Source organism: Camelus bactrianus, chromosome 20 (assembly GCF_048773025.1).
Source record: "Camelus bactrianus isolate YW-2024 breed Bactrian camel chromosome 20, ASM4877302v1, whole genome shotgun sequence".
Classification (NCBI taxonomy): Eukaryota; Metazoa; Chordata; class Mammalia; order Artiodactyla; family Camelidae; genus Camelus; species Camelus bactrianus.
Genome location: NC_133558.1, coordinates 39,919,095 through 39,939,119, shown reverse-complemented (window position 1 = coordinate 39,939,119; position 20,025 = coordinate 39,919,095). Strand labels below are relative to the sequence as shown.

The window sequence follows — 20,025 nt, the reverse complement described above, 5'->3', positions numbered from 1 at the left end:
CAAATGCCCCACTCTGCCTCATCCCTGCAGAAAGGTCTGGATCAGAGCTGGCATCCTGACGTCTTCCTGCTTTGTCTCCCACTTCCTCCCATAGGTGGCTGATAATGACGTTGGAGCTCTGTCACCAACTTGGAGAACATAACCGCAGACTCACAGAGTGGCCGCCTGTCCTCCCAGCCTGTGATGGTGGAGAGCAGCCATCCCTGCACAGACACTTCCTCCAGTGGTACAGTGCAGATACCAGGTACTCAGGGCTGGTCCCAGTGAGGAGATGGGGGGCCCTGCCTGTAGAATAGCTTCATTTTTTTTGCCGTCGCGTCAGTAGAAGCAACTGTCATTGTTTTATAGAAAAGCTACAGAATTGCACAACTCCTTCCTTGGGTTTGATGAACTTGCTGGAGCACCTCGCAGAACTCAGAGAAACGTTTACTTATGTTTACTGGCTTATTGTAAAGTATAGGGAAAAGGATACGGGTAAATAGTCAGATGAAGAGGGGCACAGGAGGGTGTTCTGTAAACGTCTGTGAGGTCAAGGTGTAGGTGGTCTTGTTGAAATCGTCTGTACCTTTACTGATTTTTACTTGTTCTGTCAGCTGTTGAAAGTTGAGTTTTGAGATCCCAGCTGTAATTGTGAGTTTGTCTCCTTTTTACGTTTCTATCAGTGTTTCGTTTGTGTGTTTTATGTCTTTGTTACTAGGTGTGCATATCTTCTTGTTAACGTATTCCCATTTTTGTTTGACCCATTTTTCACTGTGAAATGCCCCTCTTTGTCTCTATTAACATTTGAGTCTAAAGTTTGTCTTGTTATGCACCTTTTAGTTAGGTCTTGCTTTTTCTTAATCCAACCTGATAGTCTGTCTTTTGGTTGAGATGCTTAGGCTGTTCACATTGAATGTAACTGTATAGATTTGGTTGGATTTACATCTGTTACACATACATTTGGGAATGTTTTTATTTTGCCTTCGTTTTTGAAAGATAGTTTTGCTGAATATAGAATTCCTAGTTGCTAGAAGTTTTTTCCTCTTACCACTTTAAATTTGTCATCCTACTGGTTTCTTGCATTCATTGCTTCTCAGAAGAAGTCCTAATCGTATTTCGTGTCTTTTTTCCTCTTGTGGCTTTCATGATTTTCTCCTTCTCTTTGGTTTTCAACAGCTTCAGTCTAATGTGTCCGAGATGTGGATCTGTGTTTATCCTGCTTGGGATTTGTTGGTTTTTGGAGCTGTAGATTAATATTTTTCATCCAGTTTGGTGTTTGGGGCTGTATCTGTTCAGGTACTTTTTCTGCCCCTTTTTTCTCTTCCCTCTTTTTTCTGTGGGGGTGGTGCAGAATTCCCACTGTGCACATGTTTGTATACTTAATGTGGTCTCCAGATATTTAAGAGTTTTTTGTTTTGTTTTAGTTTTAATATTTTAGTGTATTTTTAAAAACTTTTTTTTATTGAGTTATAGTCATTTTACAGCGTTGTGTCAAATTGACTTCATTTTTATTGTCTTTTTTCTTCTGTTCTCCAGATAGAGAGTAATAGAAATTGCACAGTCTTAAAATTGTATAGCGGTTCTTTTTTTCTGCCATTTCAGAGCCGCTGTTTTGTCCAGCTAGTGAATTTTTCATTTCGGTCATTGTACTTTGCACCCCCAAAACTTCCTTTTAGTGCTTTTTTCTTTAAATCATTGTCATCCTATTTTCCTTTGTTACCATGTTTTCTCTGGTTTTTTGAACTCTTTGAGCATATTTATTACAGCTGCTTTGAAGGTGTTGTCTGCTGAATCCAGCATGTGGCCCATCAGAGTTAGTTTCTGTTAACCGATTTCCTTCCTGAGGACGGCTCACACTTCCTAGGGTCTTTGCATAGCTCATAATTTTTTATTGAAAAGCTGGACGTTATAGATTGTGATGTGTCATCTGGATTCTGACCTTTTGTTTTTAGGATCTGTAAATGTTCCTACAATTCTTTGACTGTTTTATATGTTTGTTTTGTAACACACCTGGAATTACTCTTTGAAACCTCTCTCGTGATGTCACATAGCTACTGAGGTCGCAGCTTCGCTTTTCTATTTTCATTTTTGTTTTCTAGCCTGAGTTCTAATATTTGCTCTCTATCTGCTTGGCATAGCGCCCAAGCCTGCGGAATTTTCCATTCTGTGGGTGGATCTCTGCATGGGTGGGGCAGGGAGGGCGTGGAAGTCAGTGTTCTGGCAGTTTTCCTGTCTGTGTACCCGGCTCTTCCTGCACTCTTCATATGCACTGGGTCATCCGAGCCTCCAGAAAGTTCTCTCTGAGCTCTTCTCTGCTCTCTGACTTCCAAGGTCGTCTTCTCGCTAGATCTCTGGCTAGTTCTCAGGTCTGGTATCAGGGTGCCCGGGTGGGAATGGGAACCGCCTCCAACCCGGCCCGGCGCGCGGAGCCCTGTAGCCCGGATACTAGCTGTGCTGGATCCCCTACTGGGGGCAGTCCTATGGTGACCAGAGCCCAGACTTCCCTGCCCCACCTGCAAGGAGAGGGGTGAGGGGGTCAGCTCTGGGTAGGGGTGCACTTGAGAGGGGACTCTGAAGTGAGGCGGGACAGGCTGAGGGGTAAGGGGCCGGTCCAAGTGGAATTGACCTAGCTGAGGGGGGCCATCTCAAGATGTTGAGTGTCCTGCAGTGAGGCATGAGGGGTGAGCTTGTGGTGTGAGGGCCATAGGTTGGTACCTAGCGGGGTGCAGTGTGTGGGCGGGGGACCTGGGTGTGAGAAGGACCCTTGGCTTGGGGGTCCGGTCTGCCACTGGGCCTGGCCAGGGGTGGGGGAGCAGTAACGGGGAGGGGGAGGCGCGCAGGCGGAGTGGGGCTGGGGGCTGTGGCCTGGTCTGGGCCAGTGGTGGTTCCGGTTGAGTGCCAGGCCCTGGTCTGTGGCAGAGAGAGTCAGGGCGTTGGGTATGGAGACTTGGCAGGGTGGGCCCGCCCCACCGCCAGGCCCCGCCAGGCCCCGCCAGGCCCGACTCGCCATGTCCCAAACAGCAGGAGCCCCAGCCCAAGGGTCCGCGCTGCTGGGGGTGGGGGTGGGGGCTGCGCATGAGCGGACACGGGAGCGCGCCCAGAGTGTATGGAAGCTGGGCGGGAGCCCGGTGCTCCTGGACCAGCTTTGGAGGAAGAAGACGGCCTGTGGACCGGGCCGTCGCTTGCCATCGCCTCCTCTGCTGCCGCTGGCGCCGGGCAGGTAAGGGGACGCTGGTAGGGGCCCGCTGGTCGGGAGCCGGCGGGTGAGGCCTGGGCTGCGCAGTTGGGGAGGCGCACAGGTAGGGGTGTGTGGGTGAGGCCCGGGCCGCGCGGCCCGTTAGGACCCCGAGGCAGGTTCGTGGTGCCCCACGTCCGTAGTCCCTGAACCCCATTTCTTCATTTCTTCGCTGCCACTTGTACCTGGGTTTGGGGAAGCAGGACACCCCCGGGAGATGTCATGGCCTGCTCTCGGGAGGCCGGTGGTGCGTTCACGGGGCCCAGGCAGTGGCCGCGGTGGGATGGGGGCTGCCCAGTGCGAGCACGTGGATTTGTTTTCTATTCTCCCCCAGTCTGGGCCGGGTTCTGCTTTCCCATGTTCGCGGGGTGCATGTCTGGCGGTCAGCCTGCTCCTGGGAAGGGACGCGGTGCTGTCAGGGTGCGGGGTTTGAGGGGCGGTATCCTCGGCGCAGGCGGCTCGGGGAGAAAGGTCTGCCTCTTGGATCCTGTTGATTTGCTCCCATCTGGGAGGCATCCTGTCCTGGGGTATGGCTCTGCTTCCTTATATTTGCAGGATGCTCATCTGGCGGTCAGCCAGCTCCCAGGAGGCGGGCGTGGTGTAGTCAGGGAGCAGGGGGCAGCTGGGGAGGGGGCCTGCCTTGGAGAAGCTGGCCTATTTGCTCCAGTCTCCCTTGCGGCCTGGCTTGGGGGAGGCCTCTGCTGCCCCAGGTGGGCGGGGGGCGGGGGCCACCTGACGGTACCAGCTGTCCCCATCTCACCAACCTCCAGTAAGTAAACTGGGAGATGTGTGTCCTGCCACTGGGGACAGCAAAGGGTGCCCACAAGCCAGGTGTTGGGGAGACAGGGAAGCCTGGGGCAAATCCAAAGGCTTCCGCAGGACAACCCTCCTCCCCTTGCCATTAGCTCTGTATTCTTGCTAGATTTTAAAATCTTGTCAATCTAGTGTATGTGTAATATTTCATTATGCTTTAAATGTACATATTCTTAATTATTAATGAGATTGGTGGCCTTGTTATATTTGTTGGCGATTTAAATTTCTTTTCTGTGATGTGCTTGTTTGAGTCTTCTGCCCATTTTTCTGGTGGAATGTCTTTTGTCTTAATTGACCTGTAGGAGTTCTTTATGTAGCTAGTACGTTAAGTCTTTCTGTCAGTGATACCTGTTGTAAATATCCTCTCTGGCTTTTTTTCTATGGTTCTTTTTAATAAAAACTTTTTTTCTCAAGTAGTCAAGTTTTTTCTTTCCATATCAAAGGAGAAGTTCTCCTATATTATTATCTAGAAGTTTTCTTTTTTTTTTCCATCTTTAAATCCTACATCCATCTGAAAGCAGTTTTTGTATATGGTTTGAGGTGGAGAGCCATCTAATTTTTAAAAATATGGATGCCTAGCTCTCCCAGCAGCAGTTATTTTGAAAGGTTGCCTTTCCCCAAGCTCAGCAGTGCGGCCTTAACATGAGTGTAGCAAGGGTCTACGTGCTTGGTCTGTTTTTCTGGGCCCTCTTTTGTTTGATCTTCGTCTCTACATCAGTACCACACTGTCCTAAATATTGTTGCTTTATTATAAGTCTTGATATCTTTCAGAGAGTATTGACTGTTCTTGATCTTTGATACTTCCAAATACACTTTAGAATCAACTTGTCAAATTCCACCCAAAAACGTTTTTAACCTTCTGATCTAATAGGGGTTGCATTGAATCTGTCATTCAGTGTCAGTTTAAATTGACATCTTTACATCGTGAGTCTTCTATTTAGTGACCATTTGGCATAACCGTTTATTCAGTTATCTTTTCTATAAAGTTTTAAAATTTTCTCTGTAGAGATTTTTCATCTCTAGATTGTTAGATTTACTGTCACAACTGTATTTTTTTAGCACAACAGTGCTATTGTTAATATTAAAATTTTTTTATTTCTAACATGTGCAGTCTTTACTATAAAATTTTTTATGGAAGTCTTTTATTTCTAGTATGCTAACAGTTTTTCTCAAGAATAAATTTTATTACCTTTTCTCCCTTATATTTTCGTTATAAATTTTATTGATGTTAAATCACCCTTGGACTCTGGATAACCGTAACTTGATCCTAGTATATTATCCTTTTTATACATTTTGTGTTTTGTTTTTATTTAGGATGTTTGTATCAGTGTTCACGATTAAGATTCATGTGTGATTTTCCTTTTCTTTGTTATCTTCTGTTGGGTTTAGGTATCAAAATTTTGTTAGCCTTATACAGTGAGCTGAAGAAGTTCCCCTCTTTTCTGTTCTTTATGAGATTTAATGTTGGGAATACTTTTTCCTTAAATGATTGCTAGGACTTAGAGTGAAGCTGTTTGGGCCTAGAGTGTTCCATATGGGAAGATTTTTGACTATTTATTCAATTTCTTTAGTGGTTAAAAGTCAACGCAGCTTTTCCATTTCTTACATCAGCTTAGTAAATTATATTTTTCCAGGAATTTACCCATTCAGATTCTCAACATTAATTCATAATAGTTTCTTCTTAACATCTGAAGATCAGTAGTAACATTTTCTTTTTCATTTATGATACTACCTTCTCTGTTTTGAGATGTATAAAGTGGTATAAACTACAGTTATTTCTATCAGCTAATTATTATTCATCTACAAATACTATCATGAAATGACTAGATATATCATAAATTTTGCAGTCAGAATAACTTTTTATTTGGCAATATAATATGTTGATCTGTGGCCAATCTTTGCATTTTAGCAATAGAACATGCAATTGAAAAGGTGTAACAGTGTCACAGAAACCAAGCACGAAGAGAGTTTCAAGAAGAAAAGGAGAGCCAGTGGTACTGAGGAAAGTTCAAGGAGAGGGCAGATTGGAAGTCTTAGATTGGACACAAATAGGCCTTATGAAGAGTGGTCAACCTCTTAGAGTTACGACCTTAAGTTCCTTTCTTAAGATATTTCTGATTTCAAAACCCACCAGGCATCAGAAGTAAAATTTCAGAATTCTTAGCCAGAGAAATCACAGCTATATTCCTTTTTTTCATTTCTTTAAAGTTACGACTCTCAGATCAAGGGTGAAATGCACTGAGGGGAATTTGGGGAGGTGTTTTTTCCTTTCCATCCTGTAGGTGTCGTCGCCTACGTCCTGAGTGTTTACTGCTTTCATTTTCTAAGAATTCTGAATTACCTTTTATATCAAAACTGGGTTTTTCACATGGTACTTTTAAAATTTTGCTTATTTGCAATATGCCTTTAGTTCAGATTGAGACCCTGTGTTGAGGTCTCCTGAAAGGCAGTGCAGAAGCTCATGAAAATTTTGAAGGAGGTGATCATGCTTCACATCTGTGGAAATTCTGTTTAAGTTTAATGTTAAAGATCATTTTATCTTTGCCTTTCATTCCAGGAACTTGTGTCCCTGAAGCCTGGTAAAGCTGCAGAGCTGGTTGCTACTCACTTTTCTAAACAGATTGAAACAGTCCTTAAAAAACTTCAGGTAAATTTTGCAGAATATATTGGGAAGAAATACATAGTGGAGAGACAGTTATTGAAAATGTACTTAAGAACTTTTGATTGTAATCATTTCTTCAATTGATAGTTCCTTTTAATAGCAATTTCTGCACATTGTGTGTGTGTGTGGTGTGGGGAGGTGGAATTTGGGAGCAGTTGTGGGTCTCTTGAGTCTGGAAATGAGGATGCTTAAGAAATACTAACATGACCGAAACATTTCTGGAGCTGTGACCTGCACTCACCCTAGACATCGTAACCACAGAGGCCCCCCCGCCCCCCCCTCCATATCTTCTGCTGTAGTGGCTGCGACGGTATTGTTTGGGTTTCATGTAATTTATTCAGACTTCTGTCATCCTCGCATTGTGTTAATGATGACTAGAATTTTTCTTGGAAAATCTTAATTGGAATATAGCTGTATTAATGTCGAATACTGAGATGCTCAGTTGGAAGTACTGTATGTATCATGGAGCTAGTATTCCATTCACCACCACCACGGCGCTGCTGGGAGTGTGCTTTGCTCGCTACCATCATGGCCACCAGTGGTAGAGATAGGGAATAGGACAGTGACAGGGACACGTAGCACAACCCAGGGTCCCCACGTGGCAGTAATAGTAGTAGGAGACACGTGCGCAAGATGAAATCCACAGCAGTGTGTGGGAGGCAGCTGGCGTAAGAGACAGAGATACGGAGTTTATTCATTGCCATGCTTCATTTTCCCACTACTGTGCCCCCCCCACACACACAGTATGGTGGGCTCTAGGGGGCACAGATAAGTGTACAATGTTTTCTTTAATTTTTTCATACGGAGCAGAGAAGCACTTGTATAAGCACAGTACAGTGTTAAAAGCTCTACACCAGACATAGTAAAAAAGTGCTGCAGGAACAAGAGCAGAGATTGATAAGACTGTGAGAGAGTCAGACTAGAGTTCCTAGATACGCACGAACTGGGCTTAAATAATTGGTATCAGTTGTCTAGGCAGAGAATTGGGCAGGATTTCTAGATAAAGGGTCCTGGGTGTGCAGAGACTTAAAGCACAAAGCGACATGCATTTTCAGAGGGTGACGTGGGGGCGATAGCAGAAGATGAAGCTATAAATATGTCGGGGGGAGGAGTTAGAAGTATAGAGACTCGAAAATAGGGTTTGGGGGTTTACAGTGAACAATTTAATATGTAAAGCTAAGAAATAATATACTGCATCTTCTGTGTGCTGGAGAATTACTAAGTGTTTTACGCAAGGGAACTATAGCATTAGATTCAGCTTAGAGAAAATTAACCCTGTAGTGTGAGGAAGACTTAGAGGCGCCGCCGCTGAATATTGTTACTGAAGATTGTTTTTCCACTTAAAGTGAGAAATACCGTGCTTCACTTTAGAAGGTCCCTGATGTAATTTGCAGTTTTACCTGGCCAAAAAGCAGTCTTGGTAACATACTTTTTACCTGTAGCCTTAATTATAGATGTGATTACATAATGCTTTTTGTTTCAGAGAAGATGTCCTTGTAAGTCAGGAATTGCTGCAAACGTCTCCGTGTGTCGCAGAGCCGTTCACTGAGCTGTTGTGTCCGTTGGGCCCCAGCCGGGTTACAGAGATGCTGCCAGGCCTGGAGTGCTGCCGCCTGGAAGAAAGCATTCAGGTGAAACCAGTGGTGTAGAGGAGGCAAGAGTCAACTTCCCTTAATCATTCACCATTGTATAAATGAGCAAAGGGAGACTCATATTAAATTATCTGCTTAAGTTTATACCTGGTTAAGTGCTAGCACCTGAGATTAAACCCAGTCTGACTCCATGGCGCATGAGCTCCATTGCTGTGATAAATTTCTTCTGTGTTTATTCCAGTAAAATCAGAAACAGCACATGTCCATCATTGTTACTAGTCAAGGTTCACAGCCATTCTAGCCAACATGATAAATGTAGAAAAAGGAATACCATAAAAATACTGAGAGAACAAAACACGCTGTAGCTTGCAGGCACTGATGTCACATGGTCCTGCTGTGCCGGGACCTACAGGCTGAGTGGCAGCCAGGAGCCTTAGCACAGGCGTTGCCTGGATCCTCTTTTCCTTGTGTTCTCCTGTTTCCAAATGAAAATGAACGTGAGCGCACACGCGCGCGTACCTGTGTGTACGCATATACACGTGAATACACGTGAATTCTAGTCTGCGAGAAGCGGCAGCACATTCCCTGTTTGAAATTTGTTTTTAAGCCTCCATGAGGTCTCCTTTCCTCTGCTGTCAGTACTCCTGAAACGGTAACCTGCGTTTTCCACATGCACCTCCTGAACTGCCCACACACTTACAAATTTTTAATTATGAAATATTTCAAATGTATAGAAATGTACAGCACATCAGATACATGTATACCCACCAACCCGGTTTCATAGATGTGAACACTCTGCTGTACTGGCTTCTATCTTTGTTGTTTTGTCGTTTGTCTTAAAATAAAGCCCCCGTTACCTGTTATGTCCCCCTGAGCTTATCACCCACGTGAAGATGGGCAGTTTCTCCTTCCCATTCATGTTATTTTCCCTGTATGTGCATTTATCTAAGGAACACGAGATACAGTTTTATATATTTTAAAAATTTGTATTAATGATATACTGTATATATCCAAATGCAAATTGTTTTTATTAATTTTTATCTATTTTTATATGTATAGATCTAGTTGATTCATTTTAATCTTTATACAGTAGCCTATTGACTTACCACAACATTATACACTGACTATACTTCAATAAAAAAAAAAGTAAATAAATAAAAGCAGTCTACTGACTGACCCGCCGCAGTTCATGTATTTCCCTATTCGTGGACGTTCCGATTGTCTGCAGTCCTTGGCCGTTACAGACTGCTCCACGGGACACCTTTGTGCATATCTCCTAGGTACTCGGGTGAGGTTTCTCTAAGTAATGTGCCTTAATATCCCCGGAAGTGGGATTCTTTAGACAACAGAGTAGCTTAATTCCACTGGTTTTTGCCAAGTTGATTTCTTAGTTGTTTCCATTCTCCTCATCTGTGTTTTTAGTTTGCTGTTTTTCCACATCCTTGCATGTTCCTAATATTCAGACATCTTAAGCCTTTTTTTATTTGATGGAGCATGACACGTAGCCTTGTTGTTTTAGACTCTTGATTTCTGCCAGCTCTGATGGTTCTCGTTGATCACTCGTGACACTGCGTCTCTTTCCATGTGTTCAATGACACTTTGGGTTTTCTTGTCCCTGAACTATCTGTTCACATCATTGGCCCATTTTCCTAGTGAGTATTTGCCCTTTGTGCTGATTTCTCGAAGTTCTTGTTATTTCTGGGTTTCTGATGCTAAGTGCTCTTTTATGTTGGAGGTGCCTCCTTCCATGCTGTTATGGTGTATTTTTTAAATTCGTTTTCAGTGATTTCCATTTTAATTATCAGTATTCTCCTTTAAAGTTAAGTTTTTGTGTGTGTGACTTTTATTTCATTCCTACTTTAATGGCATAAAGGATATCCTCTTATATGAGTTTTATAGTTTGACTTTTTACATTTTATCTGGAATTTATTTTTGTAAACAGACCAAGAGAGGGATTTATATGTTTTTTCCATGTGGATGACTGATGGTCCACGTGTCATTTTATTGTCCTTTCTTCCCTTATTTTTAATGCCATATGCCAAACTCGCAAATATACATAGCTGTTTCTGCGGATTCTTTTCTTTTTTGGTCATTTTTCTTTCCTTATACTAATACCACAGATTTTGATGAAAACAGCTTTAGAATAAGATTTATTAGTTGAAAGAAAATTCTTCCCTTGTCATTCTTTTTCTTTAAAAACCTTTGACTGTTCTTGGCCTGTTACTATTTCATATCAGTTTAGGAATCACATTGTCACATACCTTTATAAATAATACATTTTCTAGGATTTTGATGATGAAATGCATTGAATTTATAGATTCACTCCAGGAGAACTTGACATTTTATGGTATTGTTTTCACATGCAGGACCGTGGTTGCCTTTTAAAAATGCCCTTTGTGCTCTTTGGTGAGGTTTTATCACTTTATGTAATACCCTACTTGTCTCTTGCATATTTTCTTAAATTTGTTCCCAGATACTTAACACTTGTTAACATTCTAAAGGAAATTTTTTGAAATGACTTTTTTTACTTATTATTGTTGGTGCATGTTACTAAGTTTGGCATGTTGTTTTGTATCTAGCAACGAGGCTGAAGTATTTTTTCATTCAAATAGTGTCTAGATTTTTATTATGACCGTAATATTTTGTGAGAACCATGGTAGTTTTTTTCCTTTCCAATCTTACGCTTTTTTCAGCCTCCTGTCAGAGGTCTAGGAGCTCTGGGGTTTTATTGAAAAGAGGCAATGACAGTGTGCACTGTCGTTGATTTAAAAGTGAATGTGTCTACCATTTTGTATTAAATATGGCTTTTATTGTAGGATTTTGATAGCTTTTTTTTTTTTTTTATTAAATTACAGAAGTTCCATTCCCAGTTTGGGTTAGAGTGTTTTATATTGTTTTTATTTTTGTCAAGAACGGGTGCTGTGCTGCATTTTATCAAATGATATTTTTCTCTACTTACTGAGATGATCACATATTTTCCTTCTTTGATCTGTTAACCTGTTCATGTGTTATTTGTGCTTCTCTTTTTCCTTAGTAAGAAAGTATCATTCTACTTTATTAGTCTTTCCAAAGACTAACTGGGGATTTTTAAAAACCTCTGTGGTTTCTCTGTTGATTCTGTGACATTCTTTTCTGTACTTATTTTCTTTGTTTTATCGTAGCTTAACTGCTATTTCTCATTTACTCCCTAGAAACTTAGTTTATGAATTTTTACTGAGATCCCACAAGCGAATGTGTAGTGGTTTCATTGTCATTTTGTGTGTAGTTACACTGGTCAATTTCTGGTGTATATTATTATTGTTTATATATTCATGTTACCTTTTGTGTCGTGGATACACATAATTCAGGTTCACAAACAACTTTTAAAATAAAAAAGTAGAAAAAAATGAATGACCTTGGTTCAGTTAGAGTCCCAAATGGGCCACTCCAAGACTAGAAAGTCAAATATTTGCATGTTATACTGTAAAGTAGCATACTTGTAGGGTTTGAATTCCTGTTTTATTATCCAGGATTTTTTTTTTCCATTCTTAATAGAATCTTCTGACTCCGTGAACAAGATTTATGAAGGTTTGTCATTTTCTTTTTCCTAGATTACTCAGAAGTATCAGCTTCATGAGGTCACTGCCTAACTATTTGAGAAGAAAGGAGGTATTCATGGTGCCTTTTTAATAATGCTAGAGGTAAGATTTTACTCTCTGTGCTTTGTCATGTTTCTGCCTAGCCGTCTATCCATTCATCAGTCCCATGTTTTTTTATTTGATGTGTAAAACTGTTAAGTTTTCATCATTCCATCTTAGTTTCTTATGTCTCAAAGTAAGTTGCAGACAGGGTACATTTTATCTGTAAGTATTGCTAACACATGTGTCATTAACTAGAGTTGCTTTCTCTGTGGCACTTTTTTGAGGTAAAATAACCGTACTCAATGCATAAGTTTTAATTGTGGCATTTATTGGGTTTTAACAAATGCATACATCTGTGTAACCCTAGTCCCCAACAAAATAGAGAACATCACCTTCAACCCAGGAAGTCCCTTCACAGTCAGTCCCCACTTCATCCCCCAGAGATAACCACACTTTGGGGTTTTTTTCATTGTGGATGAGTTTTGCCTGTTTTATGCATTCATATTAGTGAAGTCGTTCAGTAGCTACTCTAGTAGAATTCTCCTTTCACTCAGCGTGATGGTTTTGAGGCTTATCTCTGTCACTGCACGTGTCAGTCGTTGTGCCTGTTACTGCTGCGCACTGTTGAACTGTAGGAAGACAGCACCGCTTCACCGTTCTCCTGGTGACTGGCACCCGGGCTAGTTCCAGCTTCTGACTATTCCGAGTACAGTTGCTGTGACCACGCTTGTACGGAAATGCTCTCCTTCCCCTGCAGTCACTGCCAAGGAGTGGGGCTGGGATATGGCAGGGTAGGCATCGGTTCAGTTTTGTAAGCAATTAGCAGGCATTTTCCCAAAGTGATTGTGGTATTTCACGTTCCACCAGTGATGTATGAGAGCTGTGGTGGTTCCGCATTCTCGCCAACAGTTTGTCCTACCAGTTTTTCAAAAATTTTTTTCTATTCAATTGTTGTAAAATAAAATTTATTACCATTAAGTACATTCACATTGTTCTGCAGCCATCACCACCTTCCATCTGCAGATCTTTTTGAACTTCCCAAACTCATTAGGCAATTACTCCCATTCTTCCCTGCCCCTGGTAACCACCATTCTACTTTAGACTCTATGCATTTGATTACTCTAGATACTTCATATAAGAGGAACCGAACAGTGTTTGTGTTTGTTTTTTGTTTTTTGTTTTTTTTTTTGGTGGTGATAGGTAATTAGGTTTGTTTATTTTTAGAGAAGTTCCTGGGGATTTAACCCAGGACTTGTGAACGCTAGGCGTGCGCTCTACCACTGGGCTATACCCTCCCCGGTATTTGTCCTCTTTGTTTCTAGCTTATTGCACTTAAACCATAAGATCTTCAAGATTTATCCGTGTTGTGGCACATAACAATTTCATTCATTTTTTAAAGCTAAGTAACACTCCACTTTATGTATACACCACATTTAGTTTTTCCATCTATCCATCCACGGACACTTGGGTTGCTCCCACCTTTTGACTCGTGTGAATAACGCTGCTACGAACATGAGTGTGCAAATACTTTCTGAGTCCTTTCAATTTTTCGGGATATATACTGAGAAATGATATTGCTGGATTAAATGGTAATTGTATTTTTAATTGTCTCAGGGACCACCGTACCATTTTGCATAATGGCTGCATCACTTTACATTCTCACTGGCATTGCACCAGGGTTTCAGCTTCTCCACATCCTCACCAACGCATATTGTTTCCTGTTTTCTTGATGGTAGCCATCGTCATGGGTGTGAAGTGTTATGTATCAGGTTTTAAACATTGTCACCTAGCTAGGAATAGATTAGGGATGTCCTGTTTTTAATTTAAAAAAATGGTTCCTATTGGCTTCTTGTTTTTTTCTAGCCGTATGTGTGAAACAGGCCAGGAAAACTATTCCACAGAGCATTTGTGTAGGCTCTTACCCTCTTTCAGTCTCTGCATTACCCCGACATCTCTTTTTTCCCTTGCAATTTCTTTGTTGATGATATCATGAATCTAATTTTAAAGGGTAAGTAAAAGTACTCGTGGCGTGGATAGGGAGTGGGGAAGCGGGAGGTCCTCCCAGGGAGTGAGATGGCCATTTGCAAAGGCACAGGGACGTGAAGAAATACGAGCTTGTAGGAGAGGAACCGGCAGCCCTGCGGGGGCACAACTGTCCATGTATAGGCAGGTCAGGCTAGAGACAGAAGTTAGGTCCAGATTTGGAAAGATTTTGTAAGATGTGCTATAAAGAATTGGGACTGGTTATGATTTCACACAGGATCAACTGAAGGTTTCTAAACAAGGAGCTGATGTGATACTATGTTTCATAAAGACTGCCCTGTGGACCCTAGGAGGATCTATGAGAGGAGGGTGGGGAAGGGGGAGGGAACACCGGAAGCAGAGAGCACTTGGGGGGTACTGCAGTAGTACAGGTGTGACTCAGTGAGGACGTGAGCTGGGCGTGGCAGTGGTCGTGGAGTGAGAGGAGGTGGATTTGAGAACTTACTGATCATTTGAATGTGGTATGGGGTGAAGGAGAGGGGATTAATGATGACTCTGAACTTCAGCTTAACATGAGCCTGTGAGGAACCTCAGGGAAAGGAGCAGATTTGGGTAGAAGGGGTAGATGAAGATCAGCTTCAGCTTGTATTAAGAAGCCTTTGGAACATCAGTTAAGGGGGTGTAAGAATCCAGAATTCAGCAGAGTAGGGGATCCTGCAGCTGCGTGTTGAGGAGAGGCCACACCCGAGGCTGTGCACTATGGTGTCACGATAGACCTGTCATGTCCTTTTTATTCCCACCCATCCCTCTTTCTCATAACCCAGTATGAATTTTACTCCCTTACTGTAAGTTTGGGTTAATCGTAATCTTCATTGCTTTGCCTAAAGAACGTCATGATTGACTGTGGTGGCACAACGGAAGCGAAAGTGGGGCACAGTTGGTGATATTTGGTATTTTGAATCTGTTCCAGTGCAACTAGTGATGCTTTCTGTATACAGAGCAAGTCTCATCTAAATGACAGAGATCACTCTTAATAACTTTGTTGTTTCTTAGGTTTTATCTTTGAAATATGTTAATTCAGATATTGATGGATGAGAGATATAAAGTGTTCCTTTCACCTCCTAGAGACTGCAAAGCAAGCTTCCAGAGAGAGCACATCAAGATGAACGTCAGTTCGAGTATAATTGACGATTTGTTTTTTCCGTGGACCCCACGTTTTAAAAAATGTTGAGTGATAACTGTATCTGTTAAACAGTAATACATTGACCTGCATAATTACTGTTCATCCACTTTAATAGTGATCCCAATTTTCTCTTTGTTTTCAAGGGCTTCTAGTAGGAAGTGAAAGAAACCGTTGTGATTTTGTGCTGCTAATTGTCAGGAGAGGTCCTTGTACAGGAACTTAGGTGCTCTTCACTGATCCTGATGAATTTTTTGGCTATGTTTTTGTACTTGTGTTTTGGTTATTATAAATGAGGTACATACTAACACCCTAAAAATGACTATAATGTGCTGAACAACAGCAAAGTGGGCTTCTAATCAGTAAGTAGTAGCCAGTTTTTCTGTGTTGAATTTATATAATTTTAGCACAATGCAGCAAAGTTTGATAGTTTAGAATTTTAAGTCTTTGTCACAGATACATAGTTTCCATGACATTCCTTGATAATAAAAAATTACTGATTTTATAAAATTGTGGTACAATATACATAACATAAAATTCATTATTGTAGCCATTTTTAAGTATTCAGTTCAGTGGCGATAAGTACATTCACATTTTTGTGCAATCCACCACCATCCATCTCCAGAACCATGTCAGCTTCCCAAACTGAAACTCTGTGCCCCTTAGACAGTTACTCCCCATCCCTCCTCCTGACGCAGCCCCGTTAAGCATTCTCTTTTCTGAATTTGATTATTCTGTGTATCTTGTATAAGTGGAATCAAGCCACATTTGTCCCTTTTTGTCTAGCTTATTACATTTAGTATTAACGTCTTCAAGATTGGTCCGTGTTGTGGCACATGTCAGAATTTCATCCTTTTTGTTTTTTTAAATGGAAAGATAGCCAGTTTACAATATTGTGTCAATTTCCAGTGCAGAGCACAATTTTTCACTTACACATGAACATACATATATTCATTGTCACATTTTTTTTCGTTCTGAGCTACCATAAGATTTTGTATGTATTTCACTGTGCTATATATACTTTATAATCTTGTTTATCTATTCTGCATATGCATGTCAGTATCTGCAAATTTTGAACTCCCAGTCTGTCCTTTCCCACCCCCCACCCCCTTGGCAACCACAAGTTTGTACTCTATGTCTATGAGTCAGTTACTGTTTTGTATTTATTTATTTATTTATTTTTAAGATTCCACATATGAGCGATCTCATACTGTATTTTCCTTTCTCTTTCTGGCTTACTTCCCCAGGAGAGAGAGGGCAAGACGAGAAGAGGGCAGGCCCAGGAGAGGGCAGGCCTGGGGAGGGCAGGCAAAGGACATGACAGGCCCAGGAGAGGGCAGGCCCAGGTGAGGGGAAGCCCAGGAGATAGTGGGGAGGACCAGGTGAGGGCAGGCCCAGGAGAAGGCAGGTCGAAGGGCAGGACCAGGTGTGTTCACAGTTGACGGCAGGCACAGGAAAGGGCAGGTCCATGAGAGGGCAGGAACATGAGAGGTCAGGATCAGGAGAGGGCAGGACCAGGTGATGGCAGGCCCAGGTGAGGGCAGTTCCAGGAGAGGGCCGGCCCAGGAGAAGTCCTATTAAACTTCCAAGAGATGACATTGAGAGGCAATGGGTGTTTGAGTCTGGAATACAGGAGGGAGGTCTAGATTGGAAATAGCAGTTTGGAAGTTGTCAACTTGTAGAGAATACATAAAGCCCGAAGGCTGATGGGGGCAGCAGCAGAAAGTAGTAGAGGCCAGAAGACTGAGCCTCAGGGGTGCTGTGTGCCAGCATTCAGGGGCTGGGACTGAGAAGACCGGCCAGGGCCGTGGGAGGAAATCAGAGCAGCCTGAGACCCGGGAAGCCCCGTGAGGAAAGGGCTTGAGGAAGTCGGGGAGAGCAGCGGTGGGAAGTGTGGCTGCCGGGCCGTGTGAGGAGAGGACTGAGAGCTCCCCGTGGAGTCAGCACCTGGTGGGTGGTGGGTGACCCTGTCATGAGCAGTTGCAGTTCAGTGGACACGCTTGCTTGCATGGAAAATGAGAGGAATCAGAGGAAGCCAATGGGAACAGCTCCTTTGCAGGGGCAGGAGGCGTGTGTGCCGGAGAGCAGAGAGATGAGCCGCAGCTGGAGGGTGAACGCATCTTTTTTTTTAAGATGAGGGAAATAACGGTGTATGTTAATAGAAAAGATAGATTAAAAGGGTAAATTAGTAACACCACATTCACTTAGGTGAGGGGAGTTGCAGGTGACGGCAGGTGTGGGCCCAGAAATGCCCCTGAGTCAGCTTCAAAACACTTGCCAGGTTGAGTCCACTCAAGACCAGCTCCCAGGAGTGTCAGCCACTTAGGAGCTCTACCGCCCCCTGCAGTTTTGATCCTGGCAGGGCCAGAAACCATAATTAGCCAGCTGAGGGAGGAAGGATGGAGTTTGGCAGGAAGAAGAGGCTTGCCCTGCCTTCCCCACCTCCTGCAAGTGGTCAGCCAGCAGCGTGGCCTCGCTGAGTAACTGATGTGGTGCTTTCATAGTTACGTGATTAAAAAGTTCTCAAATGTTATACCATGCTCCCAAATAAATCTTTGATTAAAGATTTACTTGGTGGAAATAAAAGCAAAAAATAAAGTGAAGAAAGCGTGTACACATAAGGCTGAGCCACAGAGCAGGGTCAGCAGACATGCGTAAACACGTTTTCATTTCATCTGGAGAGCGTGTGTTGGTTTCTCAAGTTTGTACTTAATGATACATATTGCCACAATCTCTGAAACCATGAAAACAGCTTTTTGCTGTTTGCATCTGCTAAATTCCCTGGAGACTGGCTGGGGCCCAGAGGGATGTGGAAAGGAATGAACTGAGGGATAAGGAGATGTAGAGATGTTTGGTGGGGAGCTCTCTGGGGGACTAGGCCTTCAGCATCCTGTGGTTCCACCCCACTCTAACCACAGTTGCGTACAAACATGGCTTTCTCAGGGGCAAGCCTCACTTGTGGAAATGTCCCAAAACACTCAGCCACCTAGCACCAGCATTTGAAGGGAATCCAAAGTGGCCCACAAGCAATTGCAGGGTTTTGAAATGCCTTAGGCTCCCACGTGCGCACCGGGCACACTGGGTCTCCGGGCCTCTGTGCGCACTCACAGGGCCACTGGCTCTGGAGGGACAGTTGAGGGACAGTTGAGGGACAGTTGAGGGTCAGTGCTGTTGCTAGGCTACGACTGTTCCGGACGAAACATTCCGAGCCGCTGAGCTTTGCAGCCAAGGTGTGGCAGCGAGACCTCTGTGGCTCTTCTGTAGCGCCAGCGCTGAGATCGGGAGGCGGCAAGAGGCCAGGAGGGAAGTGAGCGGTGTCGGAAGGCGATAAGCCAGATGAAGAAGAGACTTGCTAAATTCGTGAGCTGGGTGGGCTTCAGCGCCCGTCAGAGAGAGCGCAGGGTTTGTGAGAAGCCCGTGCCTGGGTATCATGTCCATAAGAGTGAGCTAAAGGAGTTGCACAGAGCCGCATATTTAGGTGCCAGTTGTACAGTGGAGGAGTTGCTGTCACGTAAGAAAAATGTAGACAGCAGAGACAGGAAGAACAGGTAACAGCGGCGGGGCGGGGCGGGCCTGGGAGGAGCTGCCAACTATGGTTGTAAGACATGAGTTTTAAATTGCCTTCCCATGTCAGAGATGTTGAAGTGTGAGACAATGAGCATGTTAGAATCATTGAAGTACACTGTTCTCTCTCATCCTTGTAGCAACAAAGTAGATACACTATCATTTTACTTAATTGAAATGTTATCTTTGTAAAATAGTAACGGTAACAATTACAGTATTGCCTAACAATTTTTGAGCTGTTATTTTGTGCAAGGAACTGCCAGACACCTTGCATAGCTTTTCATTTAAGCATCACAGTGGCGTCCTGTAGGATAACTACTACTTCATGCCCATTTTGTTGATGAGGAAATTGCGGCACAGTCAGGCTAAGTGAGAGCTAATAAGGGACAGTGTTAAAGTAGAAGTCAGACCCAAGGTGAGCTGAATCTCAACGGCATGCCCTTCCTATTCAAACAGGTAGTTCTTCCATTAATGTGGTGAGTAATAAGAGCTAATAAATATTGTTCTTTCCCCATAGAAAGAACTAAGATAAGAAGACTAAATGTTAGTTTTAAAGGGGTAGGAATAGCGTGCTGTTGAATGTTTACAATTACGTGAGTAACTGTATCTTTGAACTAGTACGCTCTAATTTCCTAAACAGTCCTCTCACGTTCGCAGGACTGCCCTACACTTAGCCTGCACCAGCGGCCAGTCATCAGTGGTGGCTCTCCTTATCCAGTGGAAGTGTGATCTGGGTGCTCGTGACGAGGAAGGCAAGACAGCTCTCATCAAGGTGTGTAGCAGCCAACCGTGTCCACGTGAGGTTGATTTGATTTAATTACTTAGAATAAAAGTGAATTTGTTTTAAATATAACGAACTGCTGGAACTTGAGGAATGTTAGCTTGGAATGCCTAGCACTTACAGTCTGTTTCTTGGCGTGATACCAACAGGCTGTACAATGCCGGAAAGAACTATGTGTCACTGTCCTGCTGGAACACGGAGCTGACCCAAATCTTGTGGACGACTGTCAAAACACTGCTCTCCATTACGCCGTCTTGGCTGAAGATACGTCAATTGCAGCAAAGCTGCTCCGCTATAAGGCAAATATCGAGGCGATAAACAAGGTATAGCTCAACTGACTTTATTTACAAGATACTTGAAATACAGGGTCTTTTCTAGCTACGGGTGTTTTATTTATAGTAATACGTGTACTGAATACATCAGGCCCTGTTATCATGGAAACAACTCCAAAGCCAAGGCCAGAGGCTAGAGGTAGTGCCCACAGAAAGGGCAGAGCTCTGTCTCCCAGCCACACTTGTACCCCAGAAGGAACAACGTCCCATTAGGAAGTGGCTGGGAGTGGGTGGTAGGCTCAGAGCCTACAGAAGATGAAGGCTTGCGGGGAGTGAAGTGATGG

General features: G+C 43.2%; 1 protein-coding gene and 1 pseudogene across 3 annotated transcripts in view; one reads left to right on the top strand and one right to left on the bottom strand.

The window, feature by feature from the left end:
- LOC141574264 (immunoglobulin heavy constant gamma 1-like) overlaps positions 1 to 20,025 on the bottom strand; it is a 460,833-nt pseudogene that overhangs the window by 291,214 nt on the left and 149,594 nt on the right.
- Positions 16,367 to 20,025, top strand: part of LOC141574260 (ankyrin repeat domain-containing protein 26-like) — a 40,506-nt gene continuing 36,847 nt past the window's right edge. For all 3 annotated transcript variants that reach the window (XM_074348991.1, XM_074348992.1, XM_074348990.1), the window contains exons 1-3: positions 16,367 to 16,410; positions 19,286 to 19,400; positions 19,559 to 19,732. In XM_074348991.1, the coding sequence (XP_074205092.1) occupies positions 16,382 to 16,410; positions 19,286 to 19,400; positions 19,559 to 19,732 (318 nt within the window). In that variant the 5' untranslated portion in view covers positions 16,367 to 16,381. The remainder of the gene's footprint in view (positions 16,411 to 19,285; positions 19,401 to 19,558; positions 19,733 to 20,025) is intronic.